Genomic DNA, 19,609 nt, shown 5'->3' on the forward strand with positions numbered 1-19,609 from the left:
ATAATTAGAGTAATTAGAGGTAACGTCTGTGCCTAGCATTGTGCTGGACACACAGTAGGTGCTCTGTAACAAATAGTACTATTATTATTCTTGTTGGTGTTATGATGTTACTGCCAGCATTGAAGTTGGGGTGGGATTTGACTAGGTATAGAGCAAATGGAGTATTTCAGGCAGGGAGGGAAGTAGTGTGAATACTGAGGATGGGGTGGAGCGTAGGATTTGGGAGGCTGGGGAGGGTCTGTAGGGCTGGGAGTGTGTGCCGAGGAGTCCCGGGAGAAGGGGGAAGAGTCGGGGAATCCCATCCACGTGGTGGAGGCATGTGGGCCAGATGGAGATGGCCTGTGGGTCCTTCGGAAAGTTCCTGCACTCCCACGGTGGCATTGTCAGAGAGAAACACAGAAAACAGATCAGATCTGCCTGGCTTAGGATGTAGAATGGGATTCTTAGGAGCTTCAGAGGCATGAGAAGCCACTTGGAGGTGCTGAAATGCACTTGGGAAGTGTTGATAAGGGGCTGGGCTGAGAACTGGGAGATGGTGGCCCAGGAGGCCTTGGTCTCAAGGTTTGGACATGAGTTTAGTGTTGATGTGAACTGTTTGCATTTTGGGCAGTGAAGTCAGTCTGTGGTGTTAGCCCCATGTTATAGAAGGGGAGACTGAGGCCTGAGCAGGGACAGCCATTGTCTGAAGTCATCCAGGTGTGAAGTCAGGGGGCAGAGGCCAGGTCTGGCTCTGCAGGCACAGTGGCATTAAGAAGGAGCCATAGCGCGTGGCCTTTCTTAGCCCGGCAGACTCCCTGGGAATGTATAGCATTTGGAGTTCAACTCGGCATTCCCATCCGTCCCTGACAGTCCAGGTTTGTGAGCCAGACTGTGGGTGCAGGGTGGGAGAGGGCAGACAGCTCAGTAGGGAGAGGGGACGTGGGACAGAGACAAGAACGGGACAGCAGGTACAATGTACTGGTGGCACACAGCACACCTCCGGGGTGAAGGACACAGGTACAGTTCGGACTTTACCTTACAAACGCAAACACTGGAACCTCATTGTATGTACCCTCGTATTAATTAAAAAAAAAAGATATTGGAAAAAAAAAACACGGGCCAGAGCATCAGGGATTCTATGCAGGGGTGACTGTGGGGAAGGGGCCCACCTGGAGTCTTCTGGGATGGCCAGGGAAGGCTGCCATGGTCGCTCTGAAGCAGAGCTCTCTCCTGCTGGCCATGGGGTGTTGGCGACTGAGGGCTCCCACTGGCTGGTGGGCCGAGGCAGTGGGTCCTGCTGGTGTGACTCAGGTGGCAGGGAGGGAGAGGGCCCTGCTACCTGCGCAGGAATTGGTACTTTCCCACTGGCAGGTCTGGGTTTTGTGGATCTGAAACTTGTAACTCACGATTATTACATGAGGTGTGAAATTATTTATTTATTTATTTTTTTGAGACAGAGTTTCACTATGTCACCCTCGGTAGAATGCTGTGGCGTTGGAGCTCACAGCAACCTCAAACTCTTCGGCTCAAGTGATTCTTTTCTCTCAACCTCCCAAGTAGCTGGGACTACAGGCCCCAGCCACAACATCCAGCTATGTATTTTTTTTGGTTGCAGTTGTCGTTGTTTAGTAGGCCCGGGCAAGGCTTGAACCCTCCAGCCTTGGAGTATGTGGCCGGCCCCCTATTCACTGAGCTACAGGTGCCGAGCTGAAACAATTATTTATTTAGATTGAAAAAGAAAACTGCCACAGATGACAGCTTCAGAAAGCGAACACTTCAACCATCACAAAATCCAGAAAAATAGGATGTTTTTAAAATTCACTGCCAGATACACACATGCTCACCTTTGCAATGTTTCCCCTCCTATATTTTTGGCCATGGACTGTTTATCTTTTCATGTGACAATGATTTTGTGTTATTTTTTTGCAGAGAAAATAGACTAATTTATTATTATTTTTATTACTTTTATATTATTGATATAATCATTGATTGTATCATTATATGACATTAATGACATAATGATATATCAGCTAATTGATAGAATATCAATTCCCCCACTACCCACATACTTACTGTCGTTTGTACAACCCCTGGTTTGCACCAAGGGAGCTGGTGGGGTGGGCTGCCAGGACATACAGCAACTGAACTGGATGTGAAGTGACTTCAAAGCAAAGGAAATATATCTCATTTAACACAAACAAAATGATTGCCCAGTTTTCCTTTCCCGTTAGTGGAATCTGAACATGCTTGCAGCCACCCTGACGGAGGGAGGTGTGACAGGGGACAGGAGACTGTGGCCCCAGTCACCTGAACTACTTGTCTTCTGCAGATTCTCTAAAGCACTTGAGACAACGCTCTGCTGAGCCCCCTGGCAGGGCACATGGAGAGCTCTAAGCTGAAGCCTTAGTTAGTCTTCTCTATAATCCCACCTCTGCTCTGAATCATTGCACCTGTGCAGGAATTCAGACTTAGCCCCTGGAGACATCAGGCAAAGGTTCTCAAACTTTCATGGTTGGTGGTGCCCTTAGCGTTACAGTAAGTTTTTTCATGACACCCAATAAGCCAAAAAATTACCCAGTAGTTTCATTTATTAACTAATTAGGTTCCAACAGCTTAGTATTTGTGTCCTTAAAACATAGGCATTGAAAAAAAAAGAAGACATTTTAATTATTCAGTAAGCACAATTATTTATGAATGGGATGTGTGCCCCTATTGGGTGCCACATGACCTTTCAAATCTGGGAATCAGACCGGACACTGCCACCCCCATTTCCAGTTCAGTATTGATTTTTGTGGGACTTTTCTTTTGTCACAGCAATCACCAGAAATCCAACTTCACAGAGAGAAGGGTTCGCCAAGAGAAAGGTAGCATGATCTGATTTTGAAACTGTGAACTATTCAGAACTTTATAAGATGTGCAACATTATCGAGTATTTCCCGGGAAACTTGAAATACTTTGTGAGTTTGCTGTGGCACCTGGGGGTGCCTTGGGGCAGACCGATAACGGCAGCATTAGGACGGAGTGGAACTCCATTCTTCCTTCTTCCTGCCTCAGATCCAATCTTTACATGCCATTTTTGCCTCAAAGATGAAAGAAACACACATTTTGATGTATTTAAAGCACGTGTTCAATTTTTGATCATTGAGAGATGATCATCAGTTTTTTTGGTGAGAGACAGATAAAAATCTCTCCTTTATTCATTTTCCCAGTCCTGTGATTTTCACTCACTGCAGTGTATTTTTTAAAATATGGTAAATATGTCAAATACTTAACACTATGTAACAGATAAAATTTTGGGTAAACGCTATGTAACAGATAATAATTGTTAAAACTCACCAGCACTCTGTGTCTCCTTCCTCCTGGAAGGGAGTTGTTGAAAGTAGGTAAGAAGTATTATTTATAAACTCAAGGGATGATATGCTCCAAGGAACATTTAGGAAGCCATGTGCTTGACTAGTAGTTTATACAGAGGAAAGATGAATCATTTGTTATCTTGGGATCAAATCCTGGCAATTCTTAAACTCAGAAGGTTACAGGAAATGTTGGCTGCTCTTAATAGGCTACTTGTTGTGTTAAAATTATTAATGATAAATATTTATTAGATGAAGTAGAAAGATCCATCTCTGTAAATTGTTGTAATCATTTTACTACACTGTGGTTATTCAGAATTTTTCTGTTTAAAAATGAAATCACATAGTGCCATGTAGATCATTAATTTTTTTTTTCTGGAGAATTATTTTGAATATTCTGGGCTTTTTGCTTTCTACATAATTTTAGAAATGGCTTATCAATTTCTACAAAAAATACTGTTGGGATTTTTCACCGGGGGAGAGTTTACAGGTCAAGTTGGGAGGAACTGATAGCTTAACACTAGGGAGTCTTCTGATCTCCAAGCATGGTGTGTCTTTCCATTTCTTTGGGTCTGCTTTATCTTGGCAGTGTTTTATGGCTTCCAGTGTATAAGTCTTGCACGTATTGTATAAAATATTTCCTTAAGTATTTGATATTTTTTGAGTATTTTTTACTCTCATTTTTAATGTACTTTGTTTACTTGTAGATTTACATTGTTTAATTTTTTTTAATTGTTGGGGATTCGTTGAGGGTACAAGAAACCAGGTTACATTGATTGCATTTGTTAGGCAAAGTCCCTCTTGCAGTCGTGTCTTGTCCCGAAAGGTGTGGCACACACCAAGGCCCCACCCTCTCCCTCCTTCCCTCTCTCTGCTCTTCCTTTCCCCACCCCTCCCTCCTTTCTCTCTCTGCTCTCCACTTCCCCCACCCCCACCATGTCCTTAATTGTCATTAATTGTCCTCATATCAAAATTGAGTACCTAGGATTCATGCTTCTCCATTCTTGTGATGCTTTACTAAGAATAATGTGTTCCACTTCCATTCAGGTTGATACAAAGGCTGTAAAGTCTCCATTTTTCAATGGCTGAATAGTATTCTATGGTGTACATATACTACAGCTTGTTAATCCATTCCTGGGTTGGTGGGCATTTAGGCTGTTTCCACATTTTGGCGATTGTGAATTGAGCTGCAATAAACAGCCTAGTGCAAGTGTCCTTACGATAAAAGGATTTTTTTCCTTCTGGGTAGATGCCCAGTGTGGGATTGCAGGATCAAATGGGAGGTCAGCATTTGATATTTTTAATGCTGTTAAAATTAATGTTTAAACTCTTAGAATTCTAATTGTTGCTATTACATAGAAAAATGATTATGTGTATTGACCTGTTATCTTATGCATTTATAAACTCACTTAATTTAGTAGTGTATTTGTGGATTCCTAAGAGTTTTCTGTATAGAACATCATATATAATATGCCATCTGAACATAAAGACAGTTTTATGTTTTCCTTTCCAATCTCCATTCCTTTCTTTCTCTCTAGTGACTCAGTGTGGGGATCATTATTGAGCTGCAGCCACCTACAGTTTTCTGTGCAGTAAAAGAGCCAGTACAGTTAGGGCCAGGCCTTGACCTTACACAGGGCTTCCTGTCTTCATTGCTGTTTGCTGCCCGAGTTGGAGCCTGTGGGATCAACGCAGGGAGGATGTGAGGTTCTCACTTGGGGCATTCTATTTGCTGTCTTCTGGTGGGTTGTGGCCCCAGGGTGGGAGCTGAGCTGGGCTGCAGTTCAGGCAAGATTACCTGCTTCCCTTGCCCTGTTTCTTTTCTTCAGGGGCTGTGCGGGACCCTTGTATGCTGGGAAAAGAGGTATAGATTAAGGCCACAAAAATCAGCCTGCCACACAGCGTCCCCTCAAACATGCCTCCTCAGTGGTGGCCAGGATGACATTGTCAGGAGAAGCTCAGGGGGTGAGAGGGTCTGCACGCACCCCCGACTCCCCCTTATCTCCACGATGTGCAAATTGATCACACCTATGCAGAGCTGCCCCTGAATAGCAGGGATCGGGGCCGATCCTTTGGGTTTTTTTCTTCTCAAATTATATGCCATGGTTTGTTCAAGTATTTCATATACAGTACAAACATGTTCATGAAATCAGTATGTGTAGAAAACACTTTAAAGTAGGGCTTAGACTTGGAGGAGTCAGATGACATATCTAAGGCCACAATGCTAATGAGCATCATGCCGAGTGTTACAGTCTTGTCCATCAGATGCCAGAGCCAGTGCCCAGCATTCTCCCTCTGCTGAGTGTCCTGGACACCTGCCTTTTGTCCCTCTGTGCCTCTCAGAGAGGGGGCTGTGTCAGAGCCAGCCTGGGCCTACCCAGATTGACCACTCTGGGAGGAAGACAGTTGACCAGCATTTGAGCTCAGAGCAAATGGGGCCAGCCAGGGTTTCTAGAGACCAGTGGACAGCAGCATCCTCTGATCAGGGGTCCTCAAACTTTTTAAACAGGAGGCCAGTTCACTGTCCCTCAGACCACTGGAGGGCCGGCCTATAGTTTAAAAAAAAAAAAACTATGAACAAATTCCTATGCACACTGCACATATCTTATTTTGAAGTAAAAAACAAAACGGGAACAAATACAATCACAGAGCTGCATGTGGCCCACAGGCCGTAGTTTGAGGACCCCTGCATGGAAAAGCCCTTTTAATAGCATAGGAATCTGACTCAGAGCCAAGCTGCTTTTAGTCACGTTTTTATTCCTCATTCTGAAATTACATTTGGACAAGCCAAACATTTCTTCTTTGGGTTGATACAGTGTCCATCTTCGAACAGTTAGTTGCTGTTGCTTGTGTTCAGTTGTTTCCGCTGTGTTTAATTTTCCTGTTGCTGCTGGTCCACCAAGGGTTGGTAATAGAGGTCAGTGATTGCCTTTTCCTGTCGGTTGGGCCTTTCGTGGTGGCCCATCCTCCCTCGGTGCCTCCTTTCCATTTGCTAGGCTGCAGACCGGGGGGAGTCCTGGGCCTGATCTCAAATTCCACCTGTAATAGCATGCTGGGGTGAGAGGGCAAGAGATGGGTTAAATCATAGACTTTAGATCTCAGATTTTCAAGCTGGTTCTAGAAGCAGTTCTTCCCATTTTACAGATGAGGAAATGGAGGCTCCTCAGTAGACCAAGGATGGAACTAGACCTTTTAGTGCCCAGGCAAGAACCCCCTGGCCCCAGCACCCACACTGTTCACTTAGTGGACAGACCCTGGAGCCACTCTCTCCGGTCCATGTGAGAAGACAACTGCTTCTCATTTTAGCTGGGAAAACCTGTGTTCACCCTGAAGCAAATCCTCCCACACCTAATCTGGGAAGCCCAGAAAAAGGCAAGATTCTGGTAATCGCCCCTGTGCGTCTCAGAAACACCACACTCTCTCTGGGCTTGTGGCCTTGCTGACCTTACTGGAGTTATAGCTCCTTTTGGCCTTGCCCCAGGAAGCTGGTCCAAGGAGGCCCAGCTGCACTTGTTTACAACTGTCTCCCTATGATGTTCTCCAGGCTCTGTGTTTGGGAGTTCCCATCTTTTATTTACATCTCCGTTGGAGTGTGCCCAATCAATCACACCCACCTGGGAACCTGCGAGGGTAGCAGGTCCTTACAGGGCCACTATTGATGTGGAAAACTTGTAGATTTGGTGATACTATGGTCATGCCCAGACTTACCTATTACTTATACTTTATTAAAAAATTAGCGTCTGTGGAGAAGTCACCTAAAAGTCAGTGAGTCTGCCTCCCCTAATATAATATGGTAACAATACCTGATTATTCTAGTCCACAGGAAGGTAGGAAAAAAATATATAACTAGGTAGCATGTGAAAGGTTTTGAAAACAAAATAATAAAATGATGGTATCATGAATGTGTTGAATTAGCTCATTTTCCCTAGTAAGTTGCAGGTTTTTTCCTGCGCTTTAGATAAAGCATGCCAGGCAGCAGGAGATAGGATGCCAGCGTTGAGCTCAGGAGCCAGACAGAGAGGGGTCCTTGTGCACAGCTGCCCTCATGCTTCTGAGAAGGACAGCGTGGGAGAGGCAGGCTGGTCCCTGAGAAGTCCCTGTGTCCCGTGGCATTGAGTTGCGTTACTGCAGTCCCTGTGGCACAGCAAGGCAGGGACAGAGGAAACAATCTACAGATGCCACAGGGGCGTGTGGATGTGTAGCTGTGACAGCTCACAGGTGGGCTTGGAAGACTCACAGCTTCTATTACAGCCTGGTCTAGAGCCTGGGGAATGGCTACCCCTTTCCTGGTAAGAGAAGTGCTTGGTGCGTGTGTGTGTATGTGTGTGTGTACACTCTGAGTGTGAGCATGAGAGTGTGTGTGAATGGTGTGTATGTGTGTATGTGTTGGGGCAGACCCATGGGCCCTTTGGTGACGAGGGGCAGGTTTGCAGATCAGTATTTTCCTTTTATTTTTAATTAATTAATTAATTTATTTATTTTGAGACAGAGTGTCACTTTCTTGCCTTGGTAGAGTGCTGTGGCATTGTAGCTCACAGCAACCCCAAACTCCTGGGCTCAAGTGATCCTCTTGCCTCAGCCTCCTAAGTAGCTGGGACTACAAGTGCCCACCACAATGCCTGGCTATTTTTAGAGATAGGGTTTTGTTCTTGCTCAGGCTGGTCTTGAACCCCTGAGCTCAAGCAATCCACCCACCTCGGCCTCCTAGAGTGCTAGGATTACAGTGTGAGCCACCTCACCTGGCCAGGGTTTTCCTTTTAAACTGCAAACTCAGCTGCATGTTATATGAGCTGAGCTGTAATGGGGATTGAAAGGGGAAGGGGATACTCCCGTGCTTCTGTGGCATCTGTGGCCTTCACGGACCAATACTTTTGTAAAATATACTAAAATGAATTACTACCAGAATGCAATAGAAATGACACAAAATAATAAGCCTCAATTTTTTTTATTTCGATAGATTGAGGGGTACAAGTGGTTTTGGTTACATGGTTGAATTATATAGTGGTGATGTCTGGGTTTTTAGTGTACTTGTCACCTGAATAGTGTGCCCTGTGCCTGATAGGCAGTTTCTCCTCCCTCGCCCCTCCCTTCTACCCTTCCGGCTTCTGAGCCTCCCGTGTTCATTGGACGGCTCTGTGTGCCCCTGCGTGCCCATAGCTTAGCTCCCCCTTGTAAGTGACAACATCTAGTATTTGGATTTCCATTCCTGTGTTATTTCACTTAGGATAATGCCTTCAGTTCCATCCAAGTTGCTGCAAAAGGCCTGATTTCATTCCCCTTTTGGGGCTGAGTAGTATTCCAAGGTGTCTATAGACCACATTTTAAAAATCTACTCCTTAATTGATATCAAGCCTCAGTTTTTAGTTTTTGGATGCAGAAGGGGTCAATTTATAGGGAGCAGCTAGCAGGGCAGCCCTGGTCCCTGGTCCCTGGTTGTGTGGCACGAAGCCAATTTGTTCTGGGCAGGGACATGGCAGAAGGTGATGCTGTGTCAAAGTGGCCCTGGTGTGGCTGGCTTTTTGGAAAGGCTGGTGGGAGGTTGAGGTATTTGCTGGTGCCTTTGCTCAACATTTTTAAAGTATTGAGGGGAAGGCCCAAGCTAAGAGGCCGTCGTTAGATTTCACTGCCTTCCCTGGGAACCAGGGTAGCGGGTGCTTTGCCACCTCCAGAATTCCAGAGGGACTAAGCGTACATTCTGCTCCCTCTAACTGTACCTTTCTCCAGGTGATTATAGCACAAGTCCAATATCATTAAATCTCTGCTTTTGTTCTCAGGGCAAGAAGATCCCAACAGTTTGCGCCATAAATATAACTTTATTGCCGACGTGGTGGAGAAGATCGCCCCTGCTGTGGTTCACATCGAGTTGTTTCGCAAGTAAAGAGAACCTTCCTTTTTTCTATGATTTCTGAAACTTTCACCAGTAAATGCCACCATTAACAAATCCTCAGCTATTTTTGAGACACATTAAAGTGTCACCGAATGTGTTCCTTCATTAAGATGAGCATTCCTCCCTTACGGCATTTTCCCGTTGACTACATAAATCTACATTCTTGAACCTTCTAGATGTTTTAAGGGCCTCTGGCCGTGAAGAGATTCCCCAAAGATATTTTCTAAATGGAATGTTTTGATGCATGCAAAAATTGGCATGATGTTTAGCTTTTTAATGTTAAACCCAATATGTGAAGTAACAATTGCTAAGTGTGTGTGGTTTGCATAGAACCAGTTAGTCCTTGTGTTGAAGTGCTCCGTTTGAGGTGTGTCAGGCTTACGTATGTCCTCTTTTATGTTCCAGGCTTCCCTTTTCTAAACGTGAGGTGCCTGTGGCGAGCGGGTCTGGGTTTATCGTGTCGGAAGATGGACTGATTGTGACAAATGCCCACGTGGTGACCAACAAGCACCGGGTCAAAGTTGAGTTGAAGAGCGGTGCCACCTACGAAGCCAAAATCAAGGACGTAGATGAGAAAGCAGACATCGCACTTATCAAAATCGACCACCAGGTGAGCTGTCTCCAAGTCCTAGGTGTGTCCCTGCTGTGGAGGGGCCCTGGGGAGAACATTCGTAAAACCTGGACCTGGCAAAGCCACCCGAGCTTTGTGATTTCACGAGATTCCCAGGGAGCGTTCTGCAGCTGCTCCCAGCCACTCAAGTCTGGACCAAAGGAGAGCCCTGATCAGATGATGAGTGTGGCTTGGGATGGGAGGGGGAGGGGCTTAGGGATGCTTCTCAGAAGCCAGGCTGTCAGAGCAGAGACATAGTGTTTTAAATGCTTATAAAAGAAAGCAATAGGTTTGTAAGGAAATTAGTAGGTAAGCAGTGAGAATCGAGTCTTCCTCCCATTCCTGATCCTGAGGCAACTGCTGTTCAGGTTTTAACTCATCCTCCATAGATACATCAACAGGCTATATGGTGTTTATTGGGTTTTAGATGGAGCCATCCTTAACATGTAAATAGCTGCTTGAAAACAAAACCAGGTCTTCCAAATCAGGGCGTTTTTATGGTTACTAAATGTGTTTTAAAACAGTGTTCCATACTCAAAATGTTCTGGAAACCTTGATTTAAGACAAGGGGGGCGGCGCCTGTGGCTCAGTGAATAGGGCGCTGGCCCCATATGCCGAGGGTGGCGGGTTCAAACCCAGCCCCGGCCAAACTGCAACAAAAAATAGCCGGGCGTTGTGGCGGGCGCCTGTAGTCCCAGCTGCTTGGGAGGCTGAGGCAACAGAATCGCGTAAGCCCAAGAGTTAGAGGTTGCTGTGAGCCGTGTGAGGGCACAGCACTCTACCCGAGGGCGGTACAGTGAGACTCTGTCTCTACAAAAAAAAGTAAAAAAAAAAAAAGAGAGAAGGGTAATGGATTTATCTTTTACAGAACTTCTCAGAGCTTTTAATATGCTAATGTGCACAAAGCTTGCCTATAAAAGGGTGGAGACTCATCACTATTTGCCCAAATTACAATGATCTGAGCATTTAAGTTTTTTTTTAGGTTGGGAGGAGCAGAACTGAAACATAGTTCTGTTTGGGAAGTGCAGTATTTGAAAATTCTGTTTTAATAATCTTCTTGCAATGATTTTTGCTCTTTTGATTTGCTTAGCAAAATCTGCATGGCTGGAATGAAATCCCATTCTTAGGAGCTCAGCAAAAATCCCCGCTCCTTGGTCCATTAATTGTGGAGGTTTAGTTTGCTGTGTGGCATGTGTAATGAGCATGAAATTGTGCTTTCTGGATTCTTCACATTCTTATAATTTTCTAGACTTCAGGTGGAGGAAGGAATCAGGGTAGGTTGGAATCCTGTGTCTGGCCAAGGAAGAGACCATAGACTGAGCCAGGATGGGTCTCTGGCCCAGCTCTCTGCCTGCCTCACTTTACCTGGAGTTGGCTGTGAGGTCAGAAAAGGCTGGCATTGTTCAGGCTATTTGTGCTGTCTGACATCATGGTAGGTACGCCTCCTTCTAGAAACAGCTCTGCACGCACTGTTTGGGCAGTACCATTCTGGATTCTGGAACTTCTTCTTTTTTTAATAGCACCAATTTGCTGCCTCAACCCGGGCCTTTTGGAAAACCACTGACTAACACACTTAGATGCTGCCTCCCTCCGTCCCTGACGTTCTTGTCCCCTCTCTGTGCCTTGTACCTAGGCATGACCAAAGAGGCTTGGGATAGATATAGGCTCTGTGACTGTGTGGGCTTTAGTGAGGTTACAGTTGTGTGTTACTTCTATTAAGTTACTGTGGAATTTCTACCAATAGCCAGTCTTTCAAAATGTGTTTATTGGTCAACAGATAATTCAGCTAGGCTTTGCCTTCATCTTAACTTTCACCTCATATTCAAGATAGGTGTGTCATCCTGTTTTAGAGACAAAGAAAGAGGGGCTCAGAGAACTTTATTAACCTGCCCCAGGCCACACAGCCACACCCCATTGCTGCTTCTGTTTAAGCGAGCCAGGCTGCTGCTGCCCAGGCACCCAAACCCCTGGCCATCACTGGAGGGATGTGATGAGACAGCTTGTCCTTAAATAGCCCAGGGGAAGGCTGGCGCAGTCCACTTAGCAACACTCTGCTAGAAAGGTGTCCAGGATGTGGTAGGCTCACCGGAAGGAGGCCGGCAAGAATAGCATAGCTTGTGGCCACACGTGGGGACTTGTCAGCTCCATGGAGAGCTCAGAAGGCAGCCAGCAGCAGGCCGTGGCTGTGTGAGGCCGGGCTGAGCACTGAGTGAGCTGCCTCCACTGAGTAATCTTGGGTCTGGAATGTGTGGGCGCATACCATGCAGCTGCCTCTGCCCTGGGGATGTTCTTCTCCAACTCTGAGCCAAGGCGGAGACTCTCCCCTGTGTCATCCCTGACACGTCCAGGCAAGATACGAACGATCTCAGTGGACATGTTTCACGGTCTTTCTGACGTGGCTCCTGCTGTCCCCAGCGATCTAGCTCTTCAGCCAGCAGTGTGCTGTTTGCCATGTGTGTTTCAAGCCTGAAAAAAGGGTGCTTGAAAATTTGAAATTGACCTAATATGACTTTTGAAAATGGAATTGGAAATGAAAGGATATTAAATTGCAGGCACCCGTACAAAAGGCTGGTTTCCCCTGACTGAACTGCTTTTTTTTTGCTGATGGTAGTTGGAGGTAGGCAGAGTGAAAACATCTCTTCCAGTTCTTTCTCTTTTGTTCCCTTGTTCTGGTGATAGATTATTTGGGGGGAGCGTCTAGTTTGTGTGAAGCTCAGTTTGGAGGGAGCCTTCTATCTCAGGGGTAGGAGCAGTCACCGCTCAGCACACGACTGATAGGTGTGTGGCCGTCATGGTTGGGGTATGAGCATGCCTTGCCCTCTGTCATCTCGGGGATAAGAAAAAGGAAGAAACAGATCAGGAAAACTCAAGAGAAGGCGGAACAGAACCAACCAAACTGGGCATGAAGAAACGAAAATCACTGCACATGACGCCCTGTGCGCCATGTGAGACCGTGGCTTGGCCTCTGTCCACAGGGCCATTTAGGAATAACCTTGGGGATCTGGTGAGACTGTCTGCCACACCCATGGGCCCAGGGACTAACCCGGTGGCTCATAATCGGGGCCCAGCTCCTCCCCCAGCATCACAATTTCACTTGCAGGGTTCTCCATGACTCAAATTCCATTGTCCTTCCTAAATGTGGAATTTTTTTTTCTTTTTTTTGAGACAGAGTCTCACTTTGTCACCTTCTGTAGAGTGCTGTGGTGTCACAGCTCACAGCAACCTCAAATGCTTGGGCTGAAGAGATTTTTTTTGCTTCAGCCTCCCAAGTAGCTGGGATTACAGGCGCCTATTACAACACCCAGCTATTTTTTAGAGACAGAGTCCCACTCTTGCTCAGGCTGGTCTCAAACTCCTGAGCTTAGATGATCCACAAGCCTCGGCCTCCCGGAGTGCTGGATTACAGGAGTGAGCCACTGTGCTGGCCTAAATGTGGCATTCTTGACACTTAACTTGATGAAGTGGAAATGACTGTGGACATCTGTTGTCACTGTCCACTTTACATCCATTTTTCCCCTTTTCTGGGAGCAGCAGCCAGCAGTTCCTTCAGGCATCTAGCTCTCCCCCATCGGTCACAGTGTCCCACACTCTGTGGTCAAGCAGAGGCTCCCCTTGGAATGCAGATGGCAGCTGGATGTCACCCTCAGAAAGACAAACCTGGGCGAAGCTGCTGAGCCCCATGCTGCCTGAGTGCCTGCACTTCTGAGCCCCATGTGTCTGCTTTCCCTCTGATTCTTGGAGCACCCCTCCCATTTCCAGTGGCTTAAAGCTGCCAGAGATGGTTCTGGGCTTGTGACCAAAGGACTCTTGTAGCTTCTCACTGCTGAGCAGACACGTGTGCACTTGGCCTGCTGGATTTTGAGACCCGGAAGAACTTCTGGGGGAGGGCTCACAGAGTAGCCCCCGTCGTGGGCTCTGCTGTTCACCGTGATGCTGGGGAGGAAAGGGTGTCCCCCTGCAGACCTATCCTTTCTGACCCAGCTGGCATCTCTTTCTGTGCTTCTTTCCAAACTTCTCTTCCCTTGAGATCCATGACTGGGGCCAGCCCAGACCTGGGCAGGCGATGCAAGCTGCAAAGAATCGGGACAATGTGCATGTAAACATTTTAATAGAAAGCAGTTTGGATGCAGACGGTTTCCAAATGTGTTTAACATGAGCCACTGGCTGTGTGCAGAATATTTTTAACCTTCATCTGATGGCAGCATTTTCTCCATGAAGTTTTTTTCTTCCCTGAGCAGTTCAGGGGGTGGGGGGAGGAGGGAGGGAGAGAGGAAAGTAAAAAATGAGTTATTTGGTTTTTGCAGGCCAGAGTCTGAGGCAGAAATACTGGGATGTATCAAAGAAGGTAGGAGGGGAAATGTTCCTTTTGAGACAGCCGTTTTCCCAGCTGTGCTGACTAGGAAGCTTAGAGAAAAGCATCTTTCAGATTGTGTCCTTTGCATCCTAAATAAAACTTTCTAACGGATTTCCCAGGGGTTCACACAGATCTTCACTCCTTCCCAGGGCCTTGAAGGCCTGACTTGCTTAGTGCCCTCACCCTCTCGCTCAGGACCCCCCACACCCCTGGGCCGTTCGTGGAGCCTTGACTGTTTCCTTCCCTGTCCCACTCCTCACATCGCTAACCTTGGCCTGCAGGCCTCTTGTCCTTTCTGTCTTATGCACCCCAACCGGACCCGCTATGTGAGACAGTGAATCCTTCCTGGTCCCTCAACCCCATGCCCCTTACCCCGGGGACACAGGACCCCAGAGACACCGCCTTGCACTATCCGCCTTTCCCTTCTCACCTCATCGCATTTTATAATTGTTGCGTTCATTCGTCATTGAAGTTTATCTCTTCTGCTGGCCTGTGAGCGTATGTGGCCCACCGCTTGTCAGGTAGGGGATGCTTGGCTGCAGTGTCCAGCCCCTAGGACTCTCAGAGCCACCCGCTGTGGGGAGTGGCAGGGAGGGGGGACTCCAGGGGCAGTGTGGTGGAGCTTCTCCCCATCCCCAGAGGAGGGGGAGAGTGTGCTGTAGGCTGGCTGAGTGTGATGGACACGTGGTCCTACCAGGGCGACTGGGCGGAGAGGGAGGCAGACTGTGGTCCTTGGTAACTCAAACTGCTGGTGAGGCCCTGAAGTTTCCTGTGGGTGTTTTCCCTGACGCCAATAACCAGGTAAATATTTGGAGACAGCCTTGTTGAGGCTTGTGAGGTGGCTTTCTCTACTCGCCCTCTTCCCCGGCAGGCCTGCAGCAACCCCAGGCCACCTTCGGGCCAGATGGCACCCACAGGCCTGTTTGAAGTGGCCAGAGAGCGAAACCTCAGGGCGCTGGGGCTGCTGTTTGCAGAGGGTCCTTTTACTGCTGAGCTTGCTGGTGAGGAGGGAAGGCTGACACCCCGATCTCCCTGAAGTTCAGAGCAGGACACTTGGGGGGTGCAGGGACCCCAGGGCCTTTCATGTGCGTGTCCCAGGAGCTGCTGAGCAGACGGCTCCTCTCTGGATCTGTCTCCCAGCATCCCTGCATGCGGCGGGTCTGCACTGACTTATCTGGGGAGGGCAGAGGGCAGAGGAGTGGTGCTTGGTGTGACTCATATGGGTTCTCCTTAGGCAACCTGATAGATGCGCTGAGTCCCATGAGCTTGTCCAAAAGTGATTCAGATAACGTGAAGCCCTTGGCTGTAGCCACTCCCTGTCCTCCAGAGTCTGTCACTCGTCCTTGAGAAGCAACCAAGCCTGGAATGCACATTGCACTGCCCTGGTTACCCTCTGATCTTGTTTCTGTGTTTTTCCATTTTGGATTCTTTCCCCCAGTTCCTCTGTACTGGGCTTTTTGTGGTCTCTATTCTTCTCCTCCCAGAACTCTGAGGGCTACCGTTATACTTGCGGAAGACGCCACAGACCCCACTGATGTTATGAGGCTTCCATTACCCTATCGATTCTCATCCTTCTTAGGGAGGTGGGAATCAATACTGCATTAGGGAATGTGCATCCAGACAGTGAAGGAGCAGCTGGCTTTTATTCCATGCCAGCCTTTGTGCAGAGATGGGTGGAGATGTGGCTCCTGACTGTTCTGACTACAGCTCCTTTTGGCATGAGAAATATTTCAGTTCCCCAAACTCTCAAAGCTAGAGCCCTTGTGTGTTCTCTGGCCCTGTTTCAAGAATTAGTTGATTGTTAAGGAAATTCTTTGACTGTATTTTTCTCTTAATATGGTAATGCCTTTTTTCACTTTGGCACTCTTCTTTTAGGGAATTGAAACAAGATTATTATTTATGGTTCTGACAAGGCAGTTCCCAGGTCACTGGGACTGGATTTGTAAATGCTCCATTGAGAACGTCTCCTTCCTCTTCACTGGGGGGAGGGGGAATAAAATGGTTCCATTTGATGGTTTATTGAGTATGTGACCATGTGTTGGAGGCCAGGGTTGGCCAGCTGCATCCTATAGACCAAATCTGTTGCTGTAAATAAAGTTTTATTGGAACAGGCATTTATTTCGGTAGCTCTGGGGCTGCTTTCACCCTGCAACAGCAGAGCTGAATCCTTGGGAGGGACACTGCATAGCCTGTGAAGCCAAAAAGTGTGCTTTCTGGCCCTACAAAGAAAAAGTTTGCCAACCCCAGTGGTAGGTGATTGACACCTTGTCCTGGAGAAGCGGAAGGTGGCTGGGAGGTTGGGATAAGCTCATAAGAATCAAGTGAGGTGAAGTGGCCAAGGGAAACAAGGCAGAGAAGCTGGTTCTGTTTGCTCTTTCTTTTGAAGAAAGAGGGGGTGGGGGGTGGGGGGATTGTGTTTCTTTGCCAAAGATAAATTTTTGCTGGAGTAAGCAGCCAGGGGCCTCATGCTTGCCCATGTCTCTGTGATACTGATAGAAAAGAGTTCACCAGAATTGCAAGATATTTTGCAAATTGTTATCCAGTTTTGAGATCCTCAGAGATGTTTTAAGGTCTGGTCTGTTTATTCTCAGTCATTCATTTGCTGATTTTATAAATGTATACTGAGCATCCAGCTTGGCCAAATGCTCTGTCAGGGCCGAGGTTGCAGCAGCAGGGGCAGAAGCCCGGGGCCTGGGATGTAGCCTGGGGAACCGGGAGAGTGGACCAAGTTCAGCAGTAAGTACAATGCAGGAAGCAACAGAAGAAGGTGTGAAAGGCGCTGGGGGTGTGAGGACCTCTTAGTTTAGACAAGGCAGGGAAGCTCATTTGACCAGGTGGCATGCCGGCTGAGACGAGAAGGATGGAGGGACCCAGCTAAGGGGGGATGTGGGAGAGCTGGGGGTCGGGGTGGGTGATGGGCTTCATTTCCCATTTCTGTCCAGCGTGGATGGGCTGAATTTTGGACTCCGTGCAAACTTTCATTTTTCAGTAAGTTTATTAGAACCCTTCATAACACGAGCCAATGTTTCTGGCTAGCTGGTTTCTCTGAATCTACATTTCTTATTTTGGGAGGCTGCTGCTCATATCCTGGAAAGCTCTAAAGTCTTAAGTTGTCAGCCTCCTGAGAGTCTGGAAGTATAAAGGTTCATGATGATCTGGTCACCCCTCACTCACAACAAGACAGATGCAGTTTCCTAAAACTGATTTCCTAAAATCATCCAGCCTTCTTTCTGTGGCAAGGGAGAAGATAAGACCTTGTGAATTGACGACTAATGATTCTAATAAATGTGCTAATTAACAAGTCACTTTTGTTAAAACATCAGAATCTGATAACAGGAGCAGGGGACTCATGGTATTTCCCCCGTGTGCTTTGTCTACAGGGCAGCTCACAGAAACCACTGGCCTTCCCTTTGTCCCTGTTTTATGTGATAAATAGATATTTAATTAACTTACTGTAAGATGCCTTTAGTGGTTGACTTAAATTAGCTTTATATAGAGGAAGTTATGCATCATTTTTTTTTGCAGTTTTTGTCCGGGGCTGGGTTTGAGCCCGCCACCTCCAGCATATGGGGCTGGTGCCTTACTCCTTTGAGCTACAGGTGCTGCCCCGTCTTTTAAAATTTTTAGGATAAATTGTAAAAGCCTGCTATCTCCTGGGCAACTTCCCTGCATGTGGTTGTAAGTCATAAGGAGCCAGTGTGTCTTCAGTGGACAGAGTGACCCACTGTGTGCGGCACACCAAGCCCAGCAAGCACACTAAGCCACAGCCTTGCCCACTACTTGGAGCTGGTGGATCTGAGTTGTTCCCTCTCCCTCCCTGTGCCCTGAGCCTGTAACCTCATAGACAGCTGCAAACCAGGCTACATCCAGAGTCAGTCACCCAAACTGAAATGCCAAGTCTGGGCTAATCTCCATTTTACCCGATTTTGAGATCCTGGGGGATCTTTTCAGATCTGGAGTATTCATTCTTTCATTTCTTCACTTAGTCATTTATTGATTTTATAACTATTTGTCAAGCATCTGCCATGCTGAGGGCAGCAGGTAAAAGAGGATGGATCAGAGGGGCTGCCACATGTAGAAGACCCTAGTTAGACTTGACCCACCACTGTTATTTTCCCCTTCTGGATGCTGTGGAAAATATACAGTCACTGGTCCTTGGGCTCTCCCATGGAATTGTTGACATCTTGTGGTTTAAACAACAAGAGTAATGGCAGACTTTTCTGGGTATAGATTAAAGGAGAGTAAATATTTTGGTGGTGTCCATAAACAGTGAGGAAGAAGATGGTTTCAGTTTTTCATATGTGGGTATGCTTTCTCTCTCACTTCGTTTCTGCCTGCTCTCCCCCCTCACCCCATTCTCTTTCCTCTCTTCCTCTGGTTTTCTCTCCCACTGAACCCCTCCTGCTCTGCCACTATCCCATCTGTCCCCACCTCCTCTGCTTCCGTCCCCAGACACTGGTCACAACACGGCAGTCAGGGAGACAGATGATGGCGTCTTGATCACACCAGTGTTCTGAGTTACATGTGTAGCAGATCCTTCCTGCCCTGACTTTTTGGCTCCTTGCTGTCCCCCCTCTGGTCACTGTAGCCACCCGAAACCATGTCCGGGTCATGTCTTTAGCCTTGTCATCACTGATAACCTTTGTCCTCTCTAGCCCGGATCCCAAGAATCTCACTGGTGGTCCACCACTTCCTCTCCTGGCAGGGCCAGCTTCATGAGTCTGTGACTTGGGTACTCACAGGCCTTGTGCTCCAAGGTCATTGTCCTAATTTTATCTTGAACTTCTGTTTCACAAGGGAAATCTGATGAGATGACAGAGCCTGCTCAGGGTGCTCAGAGACCTGGCCCAGCAGGATCTCCCTCCCCTTCTACTGCTTTGTCACTCCCCTGTCCCAAGGAACTCCAGGCCCCACCTGACCCTCCCTGTCCTGTCTCTGTGCAGTAGTCATTGCTACCTTCCACTTCAGGCACATACCCCACGGCATCTTGGTAGAGTGTGTGGTGCAGGGCTCGAGCTGGGCTGATGATGCCCTGGGCTGTCGGTGGCCCACTGGGTGGGAGCATGCTTCTCCCACCCTGATCCAGGTACCTAAAGCATCCTGGCACAGAAGCAGCAAAGGGAGTAATTTGCCCTCTGTGGGTTGGGGTGGTGGGCTCTTAGGAGGGGCGAGGCCTGGCTTCACTGCCTTCAACCAGAGCACAATGCGTGGTCTTGTTAGAGCAGGAGGCTGGGAGATAGGGCTGAGAGCAGACTTGGGCTTGCAGAGTAGGTGCAGCTGTTGACATGAGCAACCCTCAGCTAACTGGGCTGCCAACCCAGCAACCGGAGGGCAGGGGCTTTGCAGAGTGGGTGCAGGTGTTAAAGTCCAACTAAGGGGTTTTGATAACCACAGACAAGAACCAGCTTTAGCTAGTTTGTCAGCTATCT

At 47.5% G+C, this 19,609-nt stretch overlaps 1 protein-coding gene across 1 annotated transcript in view; it reads left to right on the forward strand.

Moving 5' to 3' along the window:
* Nucleotides 1-19,609, forward strand: part of HTRA1 (HtrA serine peptidase 1) — a 54,364-nt gene that overhangs the window by 19,667 nt on the left and 15,088 nt on the right. The window contains exons 2-3 of the mRNA XM_053584227.1: nt 9,104-9,203; nt 9,622-9,826. Of these exons, the coding sequence (XP_053440202.1) occupies nt 9,104-9,203; nt 9,622-9,826 (305 nt within the window). The remainder of the gene's footprint in view (nt 1-9,103; nt 9,204-9,621; nt 9,827-19,609) is intronic.

The sequence above is a fragment of the Nycticebus coucang genome, chromosome 3 (assembly GCF_027406575.1).
Source record: "Nycticebus coucang isolate mNycCou1 chromosome 3, mNycCou1.pri, whole genome shotgun sequence".
In the NCBI taxonomy this organism is placed as follows: Eukaryota; Metazoa; Chordata; class Mammalia; order Primates; family Lorisidae; genus Nycticebus; species Nycticebus coucang.